Here is a 23,797-nt window from a genome sequence, read left to right as displayed (position 1 = left end):
TGTTGGAACAAATAGCAAATTGTTTTCGAGGCATTTGGGAAAAATTGTTCGTGACCGTAATATATGTCCGTTGGGTGTAACCTCGTGGAGTGATATTAAGCAAGAAAAGTTAAGTCACATGTGGGCAGCTGTTGAGGTAACAAATTTCAACTCCATTCAAATATTTCATTCCCATAAGCTTCACATCATTTTCATGTGTTACTGAAATCTTATTTGCTCGAGATATCGAATAGAAAAGTGCTATGGGTACCTCTGTCTCATAATATTTTGAAGGTGACAAAGATCTGCCTATAATATTGGTCCAACAAATGTGTTCTTGTTCTATTGCAACTAGGATTTGTTGTAATGTTTCTCTCTTTGTTGACGTTGATTTGTATATCATGATACATAACTACAGATGGTCCAGTTTTATTAAAAGTGAGCGCTTCCATCCCAAAAGCGAGAAGCGAGACTTCAGTAAGAGCGAGAAAAAGCTCTATTTTGCAATTTCCCCTGTTTTGTGTTTTTTGCAATATATTCTTCTCTGTTTTGTTCTGTCAGTCTTACCATTTCTTTCTCTGCTTTGTATTGCTTTCTCTATTATGCTCTGCTTTGTCCTTTCTTGATTCTTCTGAACCCTTTGTAGCACAAATTTGAGGCTGTTGACATGAATGATCATCGTGATCATATCATGGGATGGATGAATGAGCTATGGAACAAATGGAGAGGATACTTACATGCAAAATATGTTAAGGATAACCCAATTCAACAATCTCTTAAGAATATCCCAAGGGGAGTAGACAAAAAAGAATGGGAATGGTTAGTAAAGGAACATTTTACTTCTGAAAGTTTTCAGGTATGTATACTGCTTAAGTTTATTACTAGGAAACAACCTTGAAGCTTGTTCAGGCATGAGATGCCTTATGTTTTAACAATTTTGTTATAACTATTTTAATTAAGCTTATCGTTTCACAAATACAGGCAAGAAGCATCAGGAATGCAACAAACCGATCTAAGCTGAGGATGCTTCATCATATTGGTAGCAAACCTATTCGAGAGATTATTTATCAAAAGGTATTGTTAAAAAGCTATTTTCCTTGATAGAGTATTTACGAGGTTTATGTTATTTGACGTGTTTGAATTTGATGTAAAGGGTGGGAAAGATGGCAATCCACCAGATTTGGCGACTATTTTCTTTGAGACTAGTAAGAAAGATAACAAGCTTGTTGAACCTGAAGCAATTGAAAAACATGTACGTTTGGTAAATTGAATAAGTAAATAGCCTAAAATTGTTGTGTTTTGATAGAAAATGTCCTTTCATATATTTTGTAGGCTCAACTTAAAGAAATAGTTCAAGAAGATCCATCTCTAGCTAGGATAGAGATTGTTGAAAAATGTTGTGGACCACAAACTCGTAGTCATGTATTTGGATTTGGGGGTGGAGTAAAGGCGAAAGATTTGAAAGGTGGGACTTCTTCAAAGGCTGAAATATTGTCCGCGCTACGTTCAACTAGAGATGATAACAAATTCTTGAATGAAGAAAACAAATCCTTGATTGAGGAAAACAAATCCTTGAATGATCGCTTGTCTACCTTAGAAGATACGATGAAAGAAATAATGAAAATGAAAGAACTCTTCGCTGCTCAACATTCAGATGCCCCACCTACAATATCACCTTTTTCAACTGAATGACAACTATTTTTCTGCTGACCAAGTAAGTAACAATATACCTGACTTTATTTTATTATAAGAAGGCTTTTAATTCCTGAGAAGATAGTTCTGCAATGCCAAAGTTAGTAAGGTGTATGGTAACACTCAAAAGCATGTCTCGACTTGTCCTTCTAATTCAAAGAATCAGTCTAAGTCCAAGAAAAGAAGATTGACATGGATTATAGTTGCCTCTTCTGTTATCTCTGTGATAGGGACTGCCTCATCAATAGTTTTCGTGTTGATGAGACGCTGAGGTAAAACAATGGTCACCTGAGGTAGCACCTCAAAGAATTTCTTACTATGAACTTCAAAGAGCAACTCACGACTTTGATGTAAATAATTTTCTAGGTAGTTGAAGTTTCAATTCTGTTTACAAAGGGCAGTAACAGATGGGATGACTGTAGCTGTCAAAGTTTTCAATGTGCAGATGGAAGGCACATTTCGAACCTTTGACAGAAAATATGAAATCTTTCGTAATCTTCGTCATAGAAATCTCACCAAAATCATTATTAGCAGTTGTTGTAACTTGGATTTTAAAGCACTGATACTTGAGTACATGCCAAACAAGAGCTTAAACAATTAGTTGCTATATTCTCGCGGCTTAACTATAATGCAGAAATTGAATGTCATGTTCCACGTTGCATCTGCTTCGGAATTTCTCCATCATGGTTACTCAGTTCCAGTTATTCACTTTGATCTTAAGCGTAGCAATGTGTTATTACTTGACGACGAAATGATGGGACACCTTACTGACTTTGGCATTGCCAAACTTCTAAGAAAGGAAGCTTTCTTTTTATTTCTTTCATTTTTATTTTCTGACTGAAGTTATATTTTAGTTGTAGATCTTTAAAATAGATATTAGATTCTCAGTTAATGCATCTCAAAGTCTTTCTAATGGATTTTTTTCTTATTTTCTTGCAGCTTTTTTGTTGATGTTTTTGGATAACACTCGATGAAGATTGGAACTTTTAATTTTTTGCCTACCTTATGTTCATTCTTCTGTGCAAGATACCTGCAAGTTTAGAAGAAGATGAATGAGCTCACTATTATTAGTTTTCTACAAATTTAATGCGAAACTTGATGGTAATTAGTCTAACTCGGATGTTAGCTATGTTTTTTTGTTAAACAAATATTGAAACCAATATCATGGATGTCAACTAGTTTATTGTAATGAATTGCTTTCTTTACATATATCTTATTTTCGCTGTCTCTTCTCTATATATATCATCTTTTTGTAGCGAAATTTTTAGTAGCGATTCGATATTTGTTGAAATGTATTAGTGCTCAATCAAGGACAAGAATTATTGTCGGTCTCTAAAGGCCAATCTATGTCCAGGCAGCTTGTTGCTCGTCTCTAATGGTATTCTAGGACGGGGTTGTTGATAGTCGCCAAAGCTATTCTAGGACGAGGTTGGTGAGTCGCTAAAGGTATTTTTAGGACCAGATAGTTCTCGTCTTTAAAGCAATTCTAAGGACAGGTCTTTAATGGTCGCTAGAGATTACTAGGACCAGATCTATATCGTCTCTAAAGATTATTACGACTAGTTTTTGGTGGTCCTTATAGAGTTTTACCGACCTGATAAGCATTTTTCTCAATATATATTTGGTCTATTTGAGACCAGAAATAACGTCCCTAAAGGTGTTTTGCGACCAGTTTGGATCCCCGTCCCAAAAACCATTAGCGACTAGTTTCTTTTTCCCGTCGTTGTTGGGCGATAGCGAAGGAAGCTTTTAAGACGGGTGGCGACCAGATTTTTCAGGTCTCAAATGTTCGTTTGGGACCAGATTTTGACTTTCAGGGACCATATTTCCCTTCCTTAGAGACTGTTTTTCTTGTAGTGAAAAGTAGTCATGCGTAGTCTAAGAGTTTTACAAAGTTTGGAAGCCACTTGCCTTAAAACGAACTGCAAAGTTACTTGACTTGAGCCTTTCCATTTCGAGTATAATCCAGATCACGATAATCTATTCAAACAATTATTCACAATCACAATTCGAGTCCAATGACACCAAAATCAAGAAATTTAGGGGAAAAGGGCAAAACGGTCCAAAAGTCTCATACCGGAAAACGATACCCAAATCTGGAAATTTTTGATGTAAAATGATCCTTAAAGTATTTGGAAGCTAATGGTGAAAACCAATTTGAAAACGGAGTTGAAATCAATTCACAAACTCAATTTGAAGGAAAATCCATGTTCTTGAAGAAGCCTAAAATATTTGGATCCGAAACCCCGATTCGAAAATGAAATACCTCTTGAAAAACATCTTACCCATGCTTAGATAAGTTCAAATATGAAATTTCATCAAAAACGGAGTTAAGATCGACCTTGAAATTCTCAATTTATCAAACTTTAACTTTACCGGGAAAGTCCAAATTGTACGCGGTTAATATGATGAAAATAATCGATGAATCAATAATTTTATGTTAAAATCAGTTTACCCATAACATAAGGATCGTAAATATACCTTTTTCATCAAAAAGGGAGTCCAAATCGATAAAACCCCAATTTTTCCCAAGAGGTTTACGGATAGGGAAAAAAAAACCAGATAAAGAAATTATGAGAAAATGTCGAATTGAAGATTGAATACTAACCCTCATATTAATTCAAGAAGAAACCCGTAAGAATCACTCCATTCCGATCTCTAGAACTCCCGATATGCTCAAAATACCAAATGAACACAGTCTGAGATTTTTATAACAGTGCATGACTGTTATGCACCAGAAAAACAGCAGTTAAATCCTTCACTAAAAAGGCCGTAATTTCCTCATACGATAGTGAAATGACCCGATTCTTTTTTGTAAATGTCTTAAATAATGATACGGACCTGTTCGTTCAATCGGAGCTCAATTTCATGCTCGTTTGCCCAGTCAAATATCATTTCTACTCGGTAAACAATTATTTCTTATTTGCGATAAAAGTCCAATCTCGGGTTAGCGAAAATGCACCAAAATTTGCAGATAAGTCCTATAATTCATGCTCAAAATTTCAGAACCTTCGGAATTTTTTTTCGACCTTTAAAACTAATAATGAACCCTTTAGTTGCCACAATTTGCTGAAATAGTGTCAAAGCATCCAAGAAGCTTAAAAGCTCACCCAAAACTCATTTGGCACTTCCCGAACACAAACCAAATATGCTACTAGCTTGAAAATGACATTTCGGACTCAATGAAATCGTCGGAATTTGAATTCGAGGTCTCCTTGACCCGGTATCCGATAAGGCGTCAAGAAACTAACTTTAGGCTCAAAAACTCGAAACGCACTCAGGGCCTCTAAAAATTCAACCAAGATTCATCCTAGACTTAGAATCACCCCCTGAATCCAACGGTGCCCTCAGAATTCCATTTCGATCCCCGGAACCTCGTTTGTTGACCAAAGTCAACTCTTGATCAAAATTTCACAATTTTTGCAACTTAGGACCTCAAATCTTCGTTTTAACTCCAAATTCGACTCCGTAAATTCTCATAGACCCGTTTCGACATTCTAAAACTGCTGGAATCGACGAAAATCCGATTCGAGTCTCGAAACTCCAAATGACTCGAAATAGCACTTTTAACCAAACTTTAACTCTTAAAAACTCAACTTTCCAAAAACTCAACTTTTCATCAATTTTCCTTCAAACCAACTTCGAAAATACAACAATTAGGACTCGGGGCAACTATCGGGAGGGGTAAAACGGTCATTTTATGAAAATTTCCAAAAATGACCTTTTGGGTCATTACAATATGTTTTCGGGGATCTTCCTTATACAACATAGTTACAATCCCATATGGGTATTTAAAGACAAGGATTCTATTCAAATGTCTTATATTCTGCACCTAAAAGAACAAAAGACTAGAAAGTCTTCTCTTTCGAAGTCGATGCAGTTTGAGCCTCAACTAGTATTGAGATTGAGCGTCATAGGAATTTCATCCAACTTCAAATAAGATAAAATAAGCTAGGAAAGCTACGAATCAATCTTAATTCTTGCAGATTAGGATTGATTTTTATTGTTTGACTTATAAGTCAAAAATCATAAGTTTATTTTTAACATTTTAGCTTAAAACCAAGTGCTTATAAACACTTTTTAAATTTACTCAAACATTCCAAAAGTGCTTCAAAATTATTTTGACTTAAAAACACTTAATAAGTCAATTCAAGCAGACTCTAAGATTCAATTTCAAATCCCAAGAGATTCAATTGAAACACCCCCAAACTATCAAGTCCAATTAGGCAGCAGTCATGGGTCATTGAGCAAGACCAACATTTGGTGGGCTATTTAGGCCCAAGTAAAGGCAACCTCATTTCACTTTACTTAAATTTAGGTGCCCCAACATTTGGTGAACTCTTTAAAAATTAGCAACTATAACTGAACATTAATTTTTATTTAATATAGGGAAAAAAATTTACTTACTTCAAAATAAGTAAATGATATATATATATTTCAGGTTATCGTATGAAAATATACTCTTTTACTGCTATCAATTCTTTTTGTATTAATTGTTTATCCAAAATTTTCACTAGTCTATAATTAACGGATGATTTTGAATGTGTGTGGTAAAAAACATATTAAATTATTTACATTGAAAATTAAAGGAAATTTGAGGAAGAAAAGCTAGTGGCTTGAAATCATTTTGAGTTTAGTTACTATTAAGACATAAAATTACTGTGTTTTCTTTTAAGTAAGTATATGTCATAAATTTTTAAAAATGGAATGTTATGAATTTGTCATATATATATCACGTTTCAAAAACATTTTTTTTGTGTATAGTGTCTATCAAAATCAACCTTTCTATTCCTAATAGTAAGAGTAAAATCTATGTACCTCCGATTCTACCAAGACTTCACATATGAGATTATACTGATATTTTCATATTGATTAACTTTTCATATATCTGTTGACTTTTGGGATTAGTTTATTTTGCCAAGCACTAACATGTTGTCATTAATATAATCTGAAAGATTTGCTTTTATGTAATTGTAACTAATAGTACAACTATTATTATTATCTTATAGATATCAGACAAAAGAAGAAAAAAAAAAACGAAATCAATATTACCAAGTGGTTAAAAAAGAGTGAAGAATTATGATAACAAGCTAGTGCTGTTTCCCATTTGGATGCATGAGCTTTTTGTAGTAGGGGTGCCTTTAGCCTTTTAGTAAGCTTTTAGCCTTTAAGTAGTAAAAAAAAAAGATAATATTTATTCACCAAATTTAGATATGTTTGGCGGGAAAATGTAAATGATTATATATAATTAAAGAAGAAACATATATTTGCATCACTCTTTTTGTGAATTTTTTGAAAAAAAAAGTCATTAAAAAAAGGATTTGGGAAATTGCATTTTCCTACAATTGTTAGTGGGGAAAGAAAAAGACATTTGGACTTTGATGAGAGTCAAGATTTTTTTTTTAACTCTTTTGAGTTTGTGCAAAACACCACCATAAAAGGGAAAGGGATTTAATTTTTTAACTTTGCAAAGATAAGAAATTGGAAGCATATAGAAAAAGGGATTGGGCACGAAAACAACAAAAGCTTAAAAAGTAGAGGAATAAAATGAAAGGGAAAGTTGTGTTTAATTTTTGTATTGGGAGAGGGATCTTTATGTGCCATCAATTCAACTAATTGTTTTTGGTCTGTCATCCATTCATACCCGGCCCCCTCCTCAACATTGGTAGTTGGGGGAGTCGAGGCGAAGTGCGTTGTAACAAGTTCAATTGAATTAAATACTTCAGAAGGTAAAAGTTTCGAATTTATGATCTTATACTTTTATGAAAATGCTTAGGTTTATTCTACATTAAAAGTTGGCTCAATTAAACTTTTAAATAATTGAGCCGGATCAGGTGTATCATAAGGAATTTGCCTTTTCTATTGATTCCTGCGGATTGGATTGAAAATATCCTTGGTTGTTAACGTTCCAAAAAATTGGTATAGTTTAGAAGAGAAAAGAGTAGATTAATTAACAAGAAGGTGTCAAAGGACAATACAAGGATAAGTTTTAACGTTTTCCCTATATAAAGTCTATCTAATAGTCTAATACCAACATTTGATCATTATTGAATAAAAGCTTATTTAGCCCAAAAGATATTGTCTAAGACCAATTGAGTCAAATTTCTAATGGAGGATAAATTTAGATCTTTTCGCTAAATATATGAACAATGCTGAAGTTTTCTCATTATAAAATCTAATTAATACCAATTGTTGGACGGTTAGCGAATAAGAACATATTTAGCACAAAAGTTTAATAACGACCACCAAATTGAGTTATATATATATGTAAAAATTATTAAAATTTTAATATTGTAATTATAAATGTGCAATCGATTCAAGCAAAATTCATAAAAATTAAATCGATCAAGATTAAATTCTGAAGTCGCATGTTAGAAATTTGTTTGCCCCTGACAAATCCATTTCTCTGCAAAATTGCACTCACTTTCCCTTACCCAACATGACAATTTTCTCCATGCGATCATGTGACTTTTACTCTTATCCACACATTCCATTTATTTTACTTTGGGAAAAAAGGTAGAAATTAAAATAAATAACACTATAGCTCCATAAAGTCATGACCTAATTAAGTTAGATAATAAAAGATGCTTTAATTTGGTCTAAAAAAATCTTAGTTGGAGGAATAATTAATTTTTCAAGAATAACAATGATGACTTCCTCCAATTTCATCACTTTATTTGGCATATGTTAAAAGGGTAAAAAATAGCCATTATATTGAACATTATATTAGTGCTATCGTCCTTTCCTTTTCCATCAATTTCCTACCTATAAAGCTTTCCAAGCAAAAACCATTTTTTTTAACATATGTTTTTTTTTAAAAAGAGTTTCTTTGCAAAAGTTATTTGAGTATGACATTTCATCTGTTTTTGGGAATAATTATAATTTTTTTTCCTTTATTTATTTTTTGCTCCATGAAATTTGGTACCACCTGTCAAAATCTTTTCACCTTACCGACATGCTTGTCCTTGGAAAGAGCCTTTCATAAATCATTAGTAAAAATTGGTTCTCATTAATTACTGGAATTGTTTGATCCAATGATTTTTATACATGTTACTCCTAAGATGGCTAGCCTTTTTGTGCCACTGGGTATTAAGATTTTAAAGTTTAAACTAGGTTAATTTAGTAGGAAATCACTAGTCTGCAAGTCTTAAAAAAAATTAAGATAAGAGGGAGTATGACCAATCGTATTATTCCTTAGTTATACGTGGCCGCGGTACACCATTCGTCAAAAAATTATACTATATATATAAGTCATATCTCATGCATTTTATATTGTACATATACCATTTCGAATACCTTTAAAATCAATGGAGATTCATATTGCAGTGGCAAGGATATGCACAAAACTTATATGGTGCTTAGGTTTGATTCCTTGCTTAATATCTGTAAGGAATTAAAAGCGCACAACTTTAACATGAAATGAGTAGTAGCTTGGTGACAATTGGAAGAAGAAGTGTGTAGGACATGTAGAATTGAATCTCTATAGAGTTGCTTTTTGTTTAATTTACTATTCAAAGTCTAGATATTCATCATGAAATTTGTGGCTACGCGATGTTAAGGGAATTCGACAACTACTCTCTTTATATACATAAAATAAGTTTAGCCAGTGTAATCTTTCATTGCAAAGGATTCGACAGAACCTCGCTGTTCCACGTGGCTTCTTTAATATTACTCCATTATATTCGTGCCAATTTATGTGGTACTTTCCACTTCCTCGAAAGACAAGTTGACAAATCTTTGAAGATAAATTAGATTCGATCAACTCAACACTTTAAAATTAAACTGTAAATATTTTAAAACAATATGAACTCAATTTTTGCTTAAAATTTTTATGTCTATGAAATTGTATAGTATACATGAGTAAACTCTTAAAATTCAGAGTAAAAGAGCAATGTTATAACGAAAGATGAAGTAATTTACCACTACTAATTATTTCAGCAATTTTGTCTTTTATTGTCTGTCCATTTGAAAAAAAAAGCTAAAGAATATAGGTGCAACCGTGTAAGTAGTGATATGTATGTATTCAATGATGAACAACTGAAGTGGACACCAAAAGCAATTCTAATAATTGAGTTAAGTCTGGGAATATAATTGCATAAATTGCAGTTTCTTATTCTGGTATTCTTATACTGACCATGTACACGAGGTCCATTTTTTCCCCTTTATTTAGTATTCGATATTTGTTTCGAGGCTCCAACTAATTAATTCGAATTTGTTGAACGTATGGTTCATTTTTGCGAAAAAACGTTTGAAAGTGTTCTGTATGAAGTATTTTCAGGATAGAAAGAGGATTAATTCAAATTCTTGTATTATATTATATGATGTGTTATAAGGTTTGAAGTAATAGTCTCTTGTGAATCTAACAATTTAAAAGGTGATAGAACTTTATATCAACCATATGACATTAATGAGATGCTAAGATTAATTCTAACAAGTGTTGTATAACACTGCAAAGGGTGTTGAAAGTATGTTACTCATCTATCCGGTTTTACGTCACATACTTTTTTTTAGTTAGAGTAATATTCACTTATTCCTTAAATACATTTTCATTTTTTACTTGTCACTTTTGACATATCAAGAAAATAATTATTTTTTTCCATGTTCACTCTCAGCATTAAATATTTAATTTTCAATAAAATAACACCTCTATATTTAGTAACAATTTAATTTTTAAATAACCATTTTATCTTTAGTGAAATGATTTAAAATCACACAAACTTCTTTTTTTTTAGGCTAAAGTACTCATTACCCCCCTGAATTTTAAGCTTTTTATTCGGTGTACACCTAAACTAAATTTTGTTTTAATTTCTCTCCCGAACTTGTTTATTTCTCCGTCGCGTGCACCTTTATTGTCCACCTGGCGTAGAAATTGACAACACACTCTACTAGGCGCGTGAGGAAGTGATTTTTTGCCACATCATAAAGCTACAACGGTAAAAAAACGTAAAATCTCCATTTTTAGGTGCGTGAGGAAGTGATTTTTTGCCACATCATAACGCTACAGCGATAAAAAAAACGTAAAATCTTCATTTTTCTTTAATATTTGGCATATTTTAAACGAAAAATAGGGTAAAATGTAAATGAAAAGTAAAGGAAACAAAGATTAACACTTACTTGGTAAGAATTTCAGACAAATTTGAAATTTAATCGACCAACTTCACGTCTAGAAAAACCCAAATCCAGAAGGAGTTCCGCAAAATCAGCCTTATTCAAAATTAACTTTTAAACAATGAATTTTAAATTTAAGAAATTTATTTTTTGCAATATTAATTTATCTAGGTGGCTATTATTTATCCAGGTGGAAATCCACATCACCACTTTTGCCAGCTGTCGCGCTCGTGTAGTCATAATAGGAGCAGGTGGACGAAAAAAGTGTATGTGATGGAGGAATAAACAAGTTCGGGGGCGGGGGGGGGGGTAATTAAAACGGAATATAATTTAGGTATACACCGAATAAAAAACTTCAAGTTCAGGGGGGTAATGAGTACTTTTGCATTTGTTCTACCCTTCCCTCTGTCACGACCCAGACCATCGTGATTGACACCCACACTAATCCTCCGGTGGGAGAACCTCTACTACAACCCAAACCAAGCAACTAAACCAAAACTAAAGCATTTAAGGATACGAAAACATGAATAATAGCTAAAACTGAAGTTCCCATAAACTTCCAAAAGATCTAACAACTAACAATGCGGAAAATACACCTAGAACCTGAAAGTCAATGTACCAAAACATCTAACAATGAACCAAAGTCTAAACAAGAAGGGTCATAACCCCAAACTAACAACTAATAACTAACTAGAAAAGTCTAAGTCCAAAATGTGGACATAAACGAAAGGAGAACTAATGGCAGCCTGGAAGAACTAGCTCACCTTTGAATTTGAACGATGATCACTGATCTTCTAAGCGAGCTCTGTGAATAGCCGCTTGAAGATGCCCTATACTCAACAAAGAAAGAGCAAGTGCAATATCAGTACACAACCACAGTGTAATGTACTGGTAGGATCACACGGTTATCCCACTAAGTGCAACACAAGTAAGTCAATACAACATTATAAACACATGCATATATCGAACATATACAATATTATCAACATTTATGGACAACGAACAACTTCACATTTCTTAAGATACACAATTATGACAAGTCATTGGTATTCTCATGGAACTCAAACCCAAACAGTTAACATACCGAAACACGATACCCGATCCAATGTTTATGCCTAAACGTGGCAACCGATCCCATAATTATGCCGAAATGTGGCAACCGATCCCAATTAGTTATGCCGGAACGTGGCAACCGATTCTTTCAACACACCACAATCACAATCACAAGTACATTCTCAAGATCATACATTTAAGTCATGATTTCATGGTAACCATCATTCATCTATCTCATTTACAACAAGTGTGATCAATAGTGCAATTTTCATATACATACATATATCGTAATGAAGCAAGAACAAACATATATCACACAATTATAGAATCACAACCATCACCTACCTCGAAACAAGCTTGAAACCCTAAGAAACTTGATCCTTCCCTTTCCGAATTCGTTTCGCTTGTTCTTGGTCTACAAACAATCAATATAATACGAGAATCTATAAGCAATCACTAATTACCCGAATTGTTAACAATTCTATGAACCCCAGATCATACCTATGATCTCCAAGTATCCAAAATAGGGTTGTTTCCACCATAGAATCTAGATCAAAACCCTCCTCCACCGATAATTACCCATTCTAATACATTCTACGGATCGAAAAACGGATTCGGGGAGTGAAGAGCTTACCTTTAGCCTTAAGAATGGTGGAAAACTGTCAAGAGTCGCCTGGGGTTCATTCCTTAGCTCTAAAAATTGAAAATTGCAGAATAAAGTCGTTTAGGGGTTTATTTACGACTTTAAGTCGTGTCTGTCCCGCCACAGCGGCCCTTATCCCGCTACAGCTCCCCTGCCAGAGCGACAAAACCCAACGCCAAAACGGCTTACACAAAACAGTGAGTTATTTTAATAATTCCAAGACCCCCATTTCACAACACACCTCTAACCAACGACACTCAGAAAATCACCTTCACGCTAAGATCAATTTCGGGAGTTTTACTCGCTCGAATTCAATTCCGTAAAGTCGTACGAATTCCTTAACGACTTATCTAACTACTCAGGTAATCAAAATCATAAATAGATCATCCAATTGCTACCCGATTTCTCTAGACTTTAATGAGTCCGATTTCGTCCAAATCTGGACTAGGTTGAGAAATTCCAAGTTACTACGAAAAAGTTTTTTCGACCCAAAATTTTTCCCATTGACTTTTCTATAACGACGGAACCCGGTCGTTACACCCTCGAGGAGCTCCCTCACAACCTTAAGCTTAGAAGTAAAGGGTTGCTGACAATCCGAGCAACTTTCTCTTGTCGTCACACAAACATCTATGACACTAATTTTAATTTTCTATCGAATCAAACAACATCATATAAATCGAAACGAAGCGATGAATCTTTTCCTGTTTGGCAGAAAATTAAAGGAGGGGTCTGGGCCAAGGGGACACGTGCAAATGATAGCAAAATTCATACCCAGTAATGATGGATTTCCACCGTTTGTTCCACTCTGTGGGTTCCCACAATCATGCCCAATCACTTCCACAAACATAAACCTTTTTCTTTGACCAAAGAATAATCAATATCATCATACATTTTTAACCCCCTTTTTGATTACTGCTACTCATTTGTACCTTCAAAGTCATCACTAAATCAACTCAAAAAAGGAACTTTGATGCACTGTCACTTATCCTCTATCACCTTGTTCCTCGTCTTAACTATACTCCCAAACAAGAATATCACACTCTCATTTGTACGTACGGTTCTTCAATTCTTTTGCCTTTGACACAGTATTATTTTTGTACAAAAATATTCCCTCACTTTATCATCAAATTTAAAGTGATGATTTTGTCGTTATGAGAGCAAGGAATGAGGCATACGCACTTCATCAAGATCCATCCTTTAGTTTGCATGGTGGGCTCAATCAATTCGAAGATATTCTTAACATGATAATGATTTATCATTTAGAGTTAATATGTACAATGACTATTAATAATATTTTTATATCTTATATGTATTGCTTAGCATTCTTTTCAACTATCAATATGAGATATGTCCTTCAAAGTTATTCCACATGGCCCATTATCATAATCAACATGTTAATTTTTGCGATTCAAAATGTGTCACCTACATGACCAAACAATTTATGACCATGAATCCCAAAGTTAGCTTCTTATTTGACTCGTGCTTCTCCAAGCTACTTTTGGTATGGTAAAAGTAGTAAATGGAGCTTCATGCCATTACACCGTCATTTATATATTCGTCTCATTAAATTATTGTATCTAAAGTCAATTAGTCAGTTTTCGAGTTAATTCAATTCAAAAATACTCTTAACTTGATAATATATATTGTCCGCTTTCGACATACTCGCATGGTTTTTCCAAGAGCCTATATTGGCAAAACCACAAGATGGATCTATATATACGTACACAAACTATTAGGCAAATAAAGAAAGAGAAAGAAGATCAAAGAATAAAGGTGACCTTAGACATAATATTAACGAGAGTCGTAATGGCACCATGAGTGTGTAGATATATATATCACAAAAATTAATTACAAAAGAATGGTTTCATTTTAATTTTGCTTCCTTAGATGCTAAAATGGAACAACCTACCCCTCAAATTGAACATGTGGGACGTCAATTAAATTAGAGACAAACAAGATGTTAAAATACAATAATGAGCTCAACAATGATGATGATTCTTCGATATTTTCAAATTTTCTTATTGATCAAAATATTTTGGTGTGTCGATAGACAAGCTATACATTTAATTAGTCCATGAATAATAATTATATTCATTAATAAAAGATATATTAAAAAATGTATATATATATATATATATGTTATGAATATTATATATTTGTTAGCTATTATATTCAACTGTTTATGCCATTTTCACTTTAAGATAAATTGTAAAGATATCACACCTAAAATATGAACATGTACAAATATTTTTTATAATTTTTTTTTATTCCTCTCGTAGGATATAACTTATTTGTAAATACTCCCTCAATTCCTATTTAGTTATCAACATTTTATGTTTAACGCCCTTTTAAAAAATGAGTAAAAATTAGGTAACTTTTCCGTCGTACTCTTATTTAGTATTCTCTTGAAGTCAAGTTTTTAATAGATAAACATAATTTCATTTATTTTGCTTAATTAATTTGATCAATAAATATGAATTAATTACTTAGTTTTCCTATTTTAGTCAAATGCATATAAGGCTAATAACTCTCCAGGGTAAAATAAGAATAATACTGCTTTTTATACATTGAAATAATAAGAAATATCTATTATAATAAGGACGACATATAAATAGGAACGAACATAATAGAAACGAAAATAGTAACGTTTAATTGAAACTTCTTTGCTAATAAATTAAAGGTCTCTTGAGAATAATTGATAATGAGTGTGTTATTATATCCAAAATGGCCACACGTACGTATTTAGTTAACTCATTGAGTAGTTCTCATACCGTCTTGCGTACGTATATATGTTATTATTCCTCCATTCTACTTTTTACTTTTTTCTTAATTAGTTTCATTATTAAGAATGTTCTAATCAGGCAAAATTTTATGTTTGTCATCATAGTTTATCTGTTCCTTTTTTTATTTTTACCTTGAAAGATGAAATTAAATAATTATGTTCACTTTATTCAAGATTCTATTTACACTAATTATTATTTTTATATAAACAGGTACAAAACCATGAACACCTTGAAAAAAAAATTAAAAACAGCTGGAGATTAATTAAAGGTTCAATCAATCTAGAAAAACTTATATCTAATTAGTTATAATATTGAATGAGTTTAAGCAAATAAAAAAATCTTTTATTTTGGTGAGCTATACTAAAAAAATAAAGTAAAAATAAAATAAAAAAACTCAATAATTGGATATTTATATTCCTTTGACGTCGGGGCACCGAAACATGAAAATGGGATAACGTGACTAATTTCAAAATTGAAATCATTACAATATGTGAAAACATTTCTATGTAGAATGACTTCTTGGCAGGCCAATAACAAGACAATTTAATTTGGCATCTTGTCCAAAGGACAAATAATCCATATGTAGATTTTTTTTTCCAACCTAATTCCTTAGGTTTTGTAGGTACTAGTCTACTAGATATGGTCGGAGAAAAATACAACAACAATAATATATAATTTCATAAGCGGATTCTGAAAACGATACGATGCAATCAACTTTATTCATATCTTCATAGGGGTAAAATTATGACCATCACCTTAAGTTAAGAAGTCTATATTTATTGACAAATATACGTGGGTATATCTAGGTAAGCAAACTTTACGTCCTAGTGATGTGTTTTAAAGTTGTGTGGGCCTTGGTCCAAAGTGAATAATATCACTTAGTGGGTTGGACAGTTACAAATGGTATTAGAGTCACTCTTGTCTCAGCCTTGTCAATGTGGATCAGATTTCAATTGAGTTTAGGCAAATTTCGATAAGGTGGGGCAAACCTAATCAGGGCCGGCTCTTGCCTATAAAATTTTAGGCATTGGCCTTAGGCCCGCAATTTTTGGGGGCCTCAAATTTTTATAAATAAAAAATTATGTATCTTAACCCCATTCAAATAGAAGAAATTAAGGAAACATTATTTTGGATTCTTATATTTTCTTCGTTAACACTCACATTATTTATCCTTTGTAACTCTTTTTGCACTCTATTTCTTCAAATTTTTGATAGTTAGAGTAATACACTCTCAAAAATATGAATCAATAGTCGAAAAGTGTTGAACAAAGTGCATTACAAATTCTTTTTTTTAATTTATTTGTTAATTTTCATATTAAAAGTAGGTATACCAAGTTATCAACTTTTTGAATCAAATTCTATGATTCTAACTCTTTATCTTTAAAGTTTATCAACCTATTACTTATAAAATTGTGTTAATAATTCATATAATAATTGTCTCAACAAAATGATGTTTTTCAATGTTGAATTGATAAAATCTTACTTAAAACTAATAATTAAAAAAAAAGTGTTTGAAAAAATCATTTATAAAAGATATTAAGTAGTAATTTAGATCTTGAAATTTAGAAAAATAAATAGATATAGATAAAATTTATATAGATTTTAGGCCTCTAATAAAAATTTCGCTTTAGGCCACAAATTATGTTGAGCCGCCCCTGAACCTAATGAGTACTGAGGCAAATCCTATGCGGTGGGAAACAATCTCAGCAGGGATGTTGACTCCATAAGAGGGGGTGAATGTGACACCTCACCTTATAAAGATACGAAATTCCACATCGGCAAAAAACATAAAAAAGATGTTAGGTGTATACGTAAGCAAATCTTACATCTAGATGATGTGTTTTAAAGCTTTGCACATCTAAATTCGAAACGAACAATATTACTAAAGTGTTAGACCGTTAAATTAAGGATCATTTTCAATAGCCCCTCCGCGGAGTTGTCAAAAAGTATGATAGCAAGATATCGATTTAAGTAATAAATAGTAATGAGAAAAAAAGTGAAATGAAAAACAACCTTTGCTTATTTTCAAAGGGTACATGCAAAATCTCTCTTTCATGTACGACGTTAAATTGGACAGTAAATCTATTTACGTATAATATATGAATAATAATAATAATAATAATAATAATAATAATAATAATAATAATAATAATAATAATAATAATAATAATAATAATAATAATAATAATAATAATAATAATAATAATAATAATAATAATAATAATAATAATAATAATAATAATAATAATAATAATAATAATAATAATAATAATAATAATAATAATAATAATAATAATAATAATAATAATAATAATAATAATAATAATAATAATAATAATAATAATAATAATGATAATAATAAAGTTATACCCTAGCTCCTACTATAAATTTGTCAGAGAAAAAAACATCGCATGTTTGATTAGACATCACTCTTTCTGTGTGCCATGGGCCTTGAACGTATATGAAATAATTTTCAAACTTTGCTTTATTCAAACGAGTGGTTACTTGTCATTTGACACTCTCCACGCCTATGTTTTGAAAATTGACGTAGCATTAATCTATATGACTATCTTTGAATTCAAATATCATATATCACTGAAATTATGGATCTTAGATATAACTCGTCTTAAATTAGCTTATTAACGGAAGATTGTCAATAATTATATAAGAGAGTATTATCTATCTTTTTTTTTAAGACTTTTCGATCAACACTTACCTCATGTTCGAGACTGAACATCTGAATCATGGATATTTAAAATGATGGCCTAACATCGATAAATAATTATTGAAATGAGTTAAACCTAATTCAACTCTATAATGTAACTCATTAGAGGTTGATCACCTAAGACCATATAAAGAGATTCCCATCATTGTTTCATCTAACGCGAGACTCTTTAATGAAATAATTGTGTGTAATTAATTTTGCGTTGGATGATTCATACATAAAGGCGGATAGAAAAATGAAGATTCATGTTCATACCAAGATCTATACAATCAAGAGTAGAAAGTATATATATATATATAACTGGATCCGTAGATCTTTCAGGAATTGGGGCATAAATTTCAGCACTCCCTTGAAAACTAATTTAACTATAAAGTTTTTGTTGGATTCACATTTCAAGTTATCATAATACATAAATGGGTCGTAATATTTGAATTTAGCTGATATTTATATCTTTCAAATTTTAATTATACACAAATAAACACTTTAACTGGTTATATATGTTCTACGTGACAATTCATGTGAGACACCATGTAGAACACTACATAGGACAAATACATCTACTTTTTCAATTTTATTAAAATTTAGTAATCGTGTTTACTCAATGCATACTCTAAAATTAGAGAATAAAAATATTGAGTTTAAATTAAAAGATTTATTCCAGTCTATCATCAAATTGAGGACACCAATTAATTATACTAAAAAATACAGACAAGACAAGAAATACCTGCCTTCAATAATAAGCTGCCACGTTTGTGAATAAGCCAGCTCCTATAATAACCTTTCTATATTTTAGTCAAGCTGCATATTCTTTTTTTTTTGACTTTTTATACTAACTCTTAGAAGAATTAATGGGTTTCGGTGCATTCTCAGAATTTAATAAATTAAAAGAACAAAGTATTTAGACACACAAAAGAAAAAGAAAGATATGGATCAGGAAAAAATAATTTCCAACGTTAGACTATATTGTATATAATTTTGGGTAATGCTAAATGGCCAGAAAATTAAAAAAGTTTATAATATTCTTTTTATTTAAAGTTAAACTGATTTGTTTTTCATTTTTTAATTAAAATATATTAAAGTTAAAAGGGTAAAAATATTTAAAAAGATAAAATAACTTTTTTTTTTTAATTTTCTGATCAAATTCTGACCAAATTTCTGGCCAAATGGATTTTTCCTATAATTTTGATGCCTAAATTAATCAAATTCAATCATTGATGGGTGACAGATAATTAGGGAATTACTTTGATGCATGTGCTTGAATCATGCAAAGACTTTTGCTATACAAAAATGGAGATAATAAAAAAAAAGTGTGAGAGAGTGGATTTTCTTTTAATAATATTTGGGAAATTGGAGTATACAGTTCCCAAAGAAAAAAGGGGATATTTGGGTTATGGGCATAACTAAAGCTACATCAGATGGATTTTTGTCACATATATAGTAGTATACAATATGTGTACACACGTCATGCATGTAATATACACATATAATATTATACTTTTTCCTCTGTTTAATTTTATTTGTCCACTGTATTTACAAAATAGATTGTTATTCATCTTTACTTATCTAGTTTGAAAAATCGACAAATCATGCATCACCTAACCAGTTCCTTGTTTACCCTTATGTTTAATAAAATTTAAAGGGTGATATAGTACATAAACTTATTGTCTTACTCCTTTCATCCATTTTTACTTTTTCAGTTTAAAATATCAAGAGATAATTTATCCTCGTTATTAACTATAATTGGTTTTCAGTGAGTTTTCAAAACTTTGAATTTATTATATTTAAAGAATGGTATAGTAAAATTATTGTTTTATTTATTACTCCAGAAGAAGTATAATTTTTAAATCATATAGTGTTAAGAGAAAATTATATCTTATCCCTATTATTTCTCAAATCACAAAAATCCCCTAAAATTATAAGATCTTGGATACATCAAAAAATCTGTGGATGCATGACATACATTATTTATTGGGAGAGATGTATTCGAGAGGGGAGTGATGTATCCGAGAGGGGATAGAATGTATCAGAGAGGGGATATGGATGCATCCGAGAGAGGATAAAAATGTATCTACATGAGAATTTTTGTAAATGATAAATTATTTTTAAAAATTATAGTAAAATAAGATATGTATTTATATAATATTTTATTAAAATAAATAAAGAAAATATCAATTACTTCTTAAAAAATATACCAATCAAATATTTACAAGTAAAAATAAACCGACATATCAATAAACTAAGTGTTTTTTTTCAACATATTCCACTACATAAAGACGGCATTCAATTTATTTTCCCCGTATCCGTATCTTGGAAAGAAACAAAGAGTTCCAATAAGGAGTTTAGGGATTGGAGGAAACTTTTTTTGCTTTAATAATTTATTATTTTTCTTGTCCTAACTTTATTTAATTTTAATGATACAATATATAATACTAAAGTTTTATTTAGAAGGAGAAGAGGCCACCGAAAAGCATGGACAAATTATAATGATGAAAGTAAGAAGAAGAAAGAAAAAAAAAGGCATAAAAATAGAGAGAAAAAGAGAAGCAAAATTACTCATTACAATTTTTTATGATTAGACTAGCCAACTACACACACGCATACATTCACCCACACGCTCACCTATTCATTTCATTCATTCATAGTTGTAGTAATTTTACACCTTTTTTTTTTGTTTTGTTTAAGTTTTATTTTCCCTCTCTCTATAGCTAGCTAGCTCTCTATAGATCCACTTTTTTTTTTCATCTTACTTTTTAAAATGGAAATCATAAGTCAACCTCACCTCATCATTTGGTCTTGGTTCTTATAGGCACCCACCTCATTTCCCACTTTCTTTTATTATTATTTTCAACTTTTTTTCTTCATCACATTTCTTTTTACTGTTGTTGCTGAGTAACGCCAACATTCTGTCTATAACAAGATCCACAAAGGAATTGAAATGGTTCGAGTCAGAATCCGAATCGAATAATCATTTTTCTTCATCACCTTTCTTTAACTCACGTTGAATAACGTCAACATTCTATTTATGACAAGGACCATGAGAGGGTGGAATGGCTCAAGTGAGAGCCAGGATCAACTATGACGCTTGTTTGGTGGTTTAGTTGAGAAATAAATTCACACCCTTTCTAGGAGTTACTAAATTTACGTCCAACGTCCTATTTATGTGACGTATTTTTTTTGGTAGTCTGTCTAAAATAAAATTATCACATTTCTATAATTAAAAATTAATTACTTTTCAAATTCCACCTTTATTCTTAATCTAAAATGATTTATAAGTCACACAAATATCTAATTAAGTCTGTGTTAGACGATCACAATTTTCAAAAGTCATTCTTTTTTAAACTTTATGTCTAGTCAAACGATGTCACAGTTTACTATCTTATTATTCAAGTTAAAATTTTAACTTAATATAGATTGTTAGGTTGATTACCATATATAGTTATCTTTTAGGTGACCTGATCGTACCGTAAAAATTCTTTCTATGCTGTCAATGAATGATGGTAGTTAAACTCCACCTTTTTAGTAGGAGTGATAATTGAGTTCTATATAATGGGGATGCCTCTAGTGGCATGACTATTAAAAGCCCTCTAGCTCCATGTACATGGGATCATCATCAAGAAGCTTAAGCATGAAGGTGCATCAATTCACACGTGGATTCTTAGAGCATGAAGCTGCTTCTCCTTCACTTACACTTGGTTGCAAACGTTTAAGACCACTTGCTCCTAAGCTCAACACAACCAATAATGATACCACAACCACCATTGTTACTCCTCCTTTTGATCTTAAGAGTTTCATTAGGCCTGAAAGTAGCAATAGCCCTCCTAAACTTGCTTACAATGAAGACAAGAAAGATTCCTCTCAGGTAATTTCAAAATGTTTTTTTTTGTATATTTACGTATGTATACATGATTCAAACTGAAAGCAATGAGTTCAGTTAAACTAATAGAATTCCTCCTAGTGGATGTAGGGGTTCAATTGAATTCAATAGTTTTGACTTAAACTTTCTTGGATATGTACAAATAGCACTTAGCTTCATCTTGAATTCATAAAGTTTAAATTCTGACTTGACATGGACTTATGACATCAAATGATGGAGGGAATATTCTTACTATCATGTTTCTCTAGTAATTTTAAGAATATTGATCCTACCTGCTTCCACTAGTGGCTGCTGGGAGCTAGGACCTATAGGAGACTCGCGAGGTCCATAATTGATTTTTTTCTTTGTTAGTGAGGCTTGTTAATGTTTTTATTACTTGTAACATATGCAGGTGGAATCTCACCCAGGAGGAACAAGATGGAATCCAACACAAGAACAGATAGGGATACTGGAAATGTTGTATAGAGGTGGGATGCGCACACCCAACGCGCAACAAATAGAGCAAATCACAGCACAACTAGGCAAATATGGGAAAATAGAAGGGAAAAATGTGTTCTACTGGTTTCAAAACCATAAAGCCCGTGAAAGACAAAAGCAGAAGAGGAATAGTCTTGGCCTTAGCCAAAGTCCAAGAACACCACCACCCATAGTCACTAGTCCTTTGTCATTTGACACTAGGGTATGTCTCATGACACGTTTAAAACTTTTAAATATAAGTTATATACACTGTCAGCGTACTTTTTTATTTAAAAATTGTCCATCTATTTTGACATGTTACCATATATTTTTACTTGTTGTAACATACCAATAAGTATATTAATTTTGATATGAACCCTTTGCACTCCTAGCTATGTCGTCCATGGTTATTAATTTAGATTGCTTTTTATTGATCTATAGTTATCTTTTAATTGATCTGATGGTGTTTTTTTTCTCGATATAGGGAGAAATAGTGAGGGATGAAGATAGTCCATACAAGAGAAAGTGTAGAGGATGGACATTTGAATACATGGAGGAAGAACAACAACAACAACAAGATGAAGAAGAATTTATAAATTGTAGAGAAAATGGTGATAGGACTCTTCAACTCTTCCCATTGCATCCAGAAGGCATGAGATGATGAATTTATTACAAGAATATTCTTTTTTCCTTTTTAATTATGATCTGACTAGCTACTCTTTTTTTTTTCTTTACTTATTTTCATCATCTTTAATTTTTACTTTCTTCATTTGCATGCTTTGTTTCCTTTTCTTTTATTTCTTTCCTTGTTTTGGGAAAGAGAAAAGAGAAAAGAGAGACATATGAATCATCAAATCTATGTAGTACCAATTCACTTCTCTTGGATTTTGGGCATTTTAGTGACTTATTCCTGACCTAAAATACCCTAGCTATCTCTTATGTCTCATTGGAAATGCTGCAAAAATAATCTATTACTATATATTTTCTCTTTTGTAAAGAACTTTTTATTTTCTTCTTGTTGTAGTTCATACTTATGTGTCAATTCTCATAGGTTAAAAAGAGAAAAAGGACAATAAGGAGTTGCTCAAATGATATTCATAATTACCTGTATTTTCAATTTTAAAATTGTAGGTGCAAGCCACTAAAGAAGCAAAAAGGTGACAACGAAGAGGTAGAAGAAAAATGCTAACAGGTTTATAGGCTAAATGAGTTATCCCACCTATAAGTATTTGGTGTTTGTGCGCTCTCTTGTTTAGTCTATAACATACTAAAAAATGAAGACTTATAAATAAATCACTTAAGTAAAATACTATTAAAATATAATATTTAATAAAAAAAATTATTATATTGATAAATTTAAGCAAAAACTATTAGATTCATGTGAATTTGTAACCAACGTCTAGATCATAGAACTATGGTGATATGATATTATTGACAAAAGGGGTGATCAAGACGCTGAAGTCCACGCATATATCTTTACATAA

At 31.6% G+C, this 23,797-nt stretch overlaps 1 protein-coding gene and 1 long non-coding RNA gene across 2 annotated transcripts; both read left to right on the top strand.

The window, feature by feature from the left end:
- Positions 1 to 759: 759 nt before the first annotated feature.
- Positions 760 to 1,180, top strand: LOC107061974 (uncharacterized). The gene is made up of 3 exons (XR_001474343.1): positions 760 to 835; positions 961 to 1,053; positions 1,133 to 1,180. It is a non-coding gene; the product is annotated as an uncharacterized lncRNA (long non-coding RNA).
- Positions 1,181 to 21,497: 20,317 nt separating this feature from the next.
- Positions 21,498 to 23,234, top strand: LOC102589361 (WUSCHEL-related homeobox 4). Its single transcript, XM_006354795.2, has 3 exons — positions 21,498 to 21,842; positions 22,249 to 22,536; positions 22,798 to 23,234. The coding sequence occupies exons 1-3, from the start codon at positions 21,576 to 21,578 to the stop codon at positions 22,972 to 22,974; spliced, it is 732 nt and encodes a 243-aa protein (XP_006354857.1). The 5' UTR covers positions 21,498 to 21,575; the 3' UTR covers positions 22,975 to 23,234.
- Positions 23,235 to 23,797: the final 563 nt, after the last annotated feature.

This window comes from Solanum tuberosum, unplaced genomic scaffold, assembly GCF_000226075.1.
Source record: "Solanum tuberosum cultivar DM 1-3 516 R44 unplaced genomic scaffold, SolTub_3.0 scf00184, whole genome shotgun sequence".
Lineage (NCBI taxonomy): Eukaryota > Viridiplantae > Streptophyta > Magnoliopsida > Solanales > Solanaceae > Solanum > Solanum tuberosum.
Note: the sequence above shows the minus strand (reverse complement) of the source record. Positions and strands in the feature narration are given on the sequence as shown.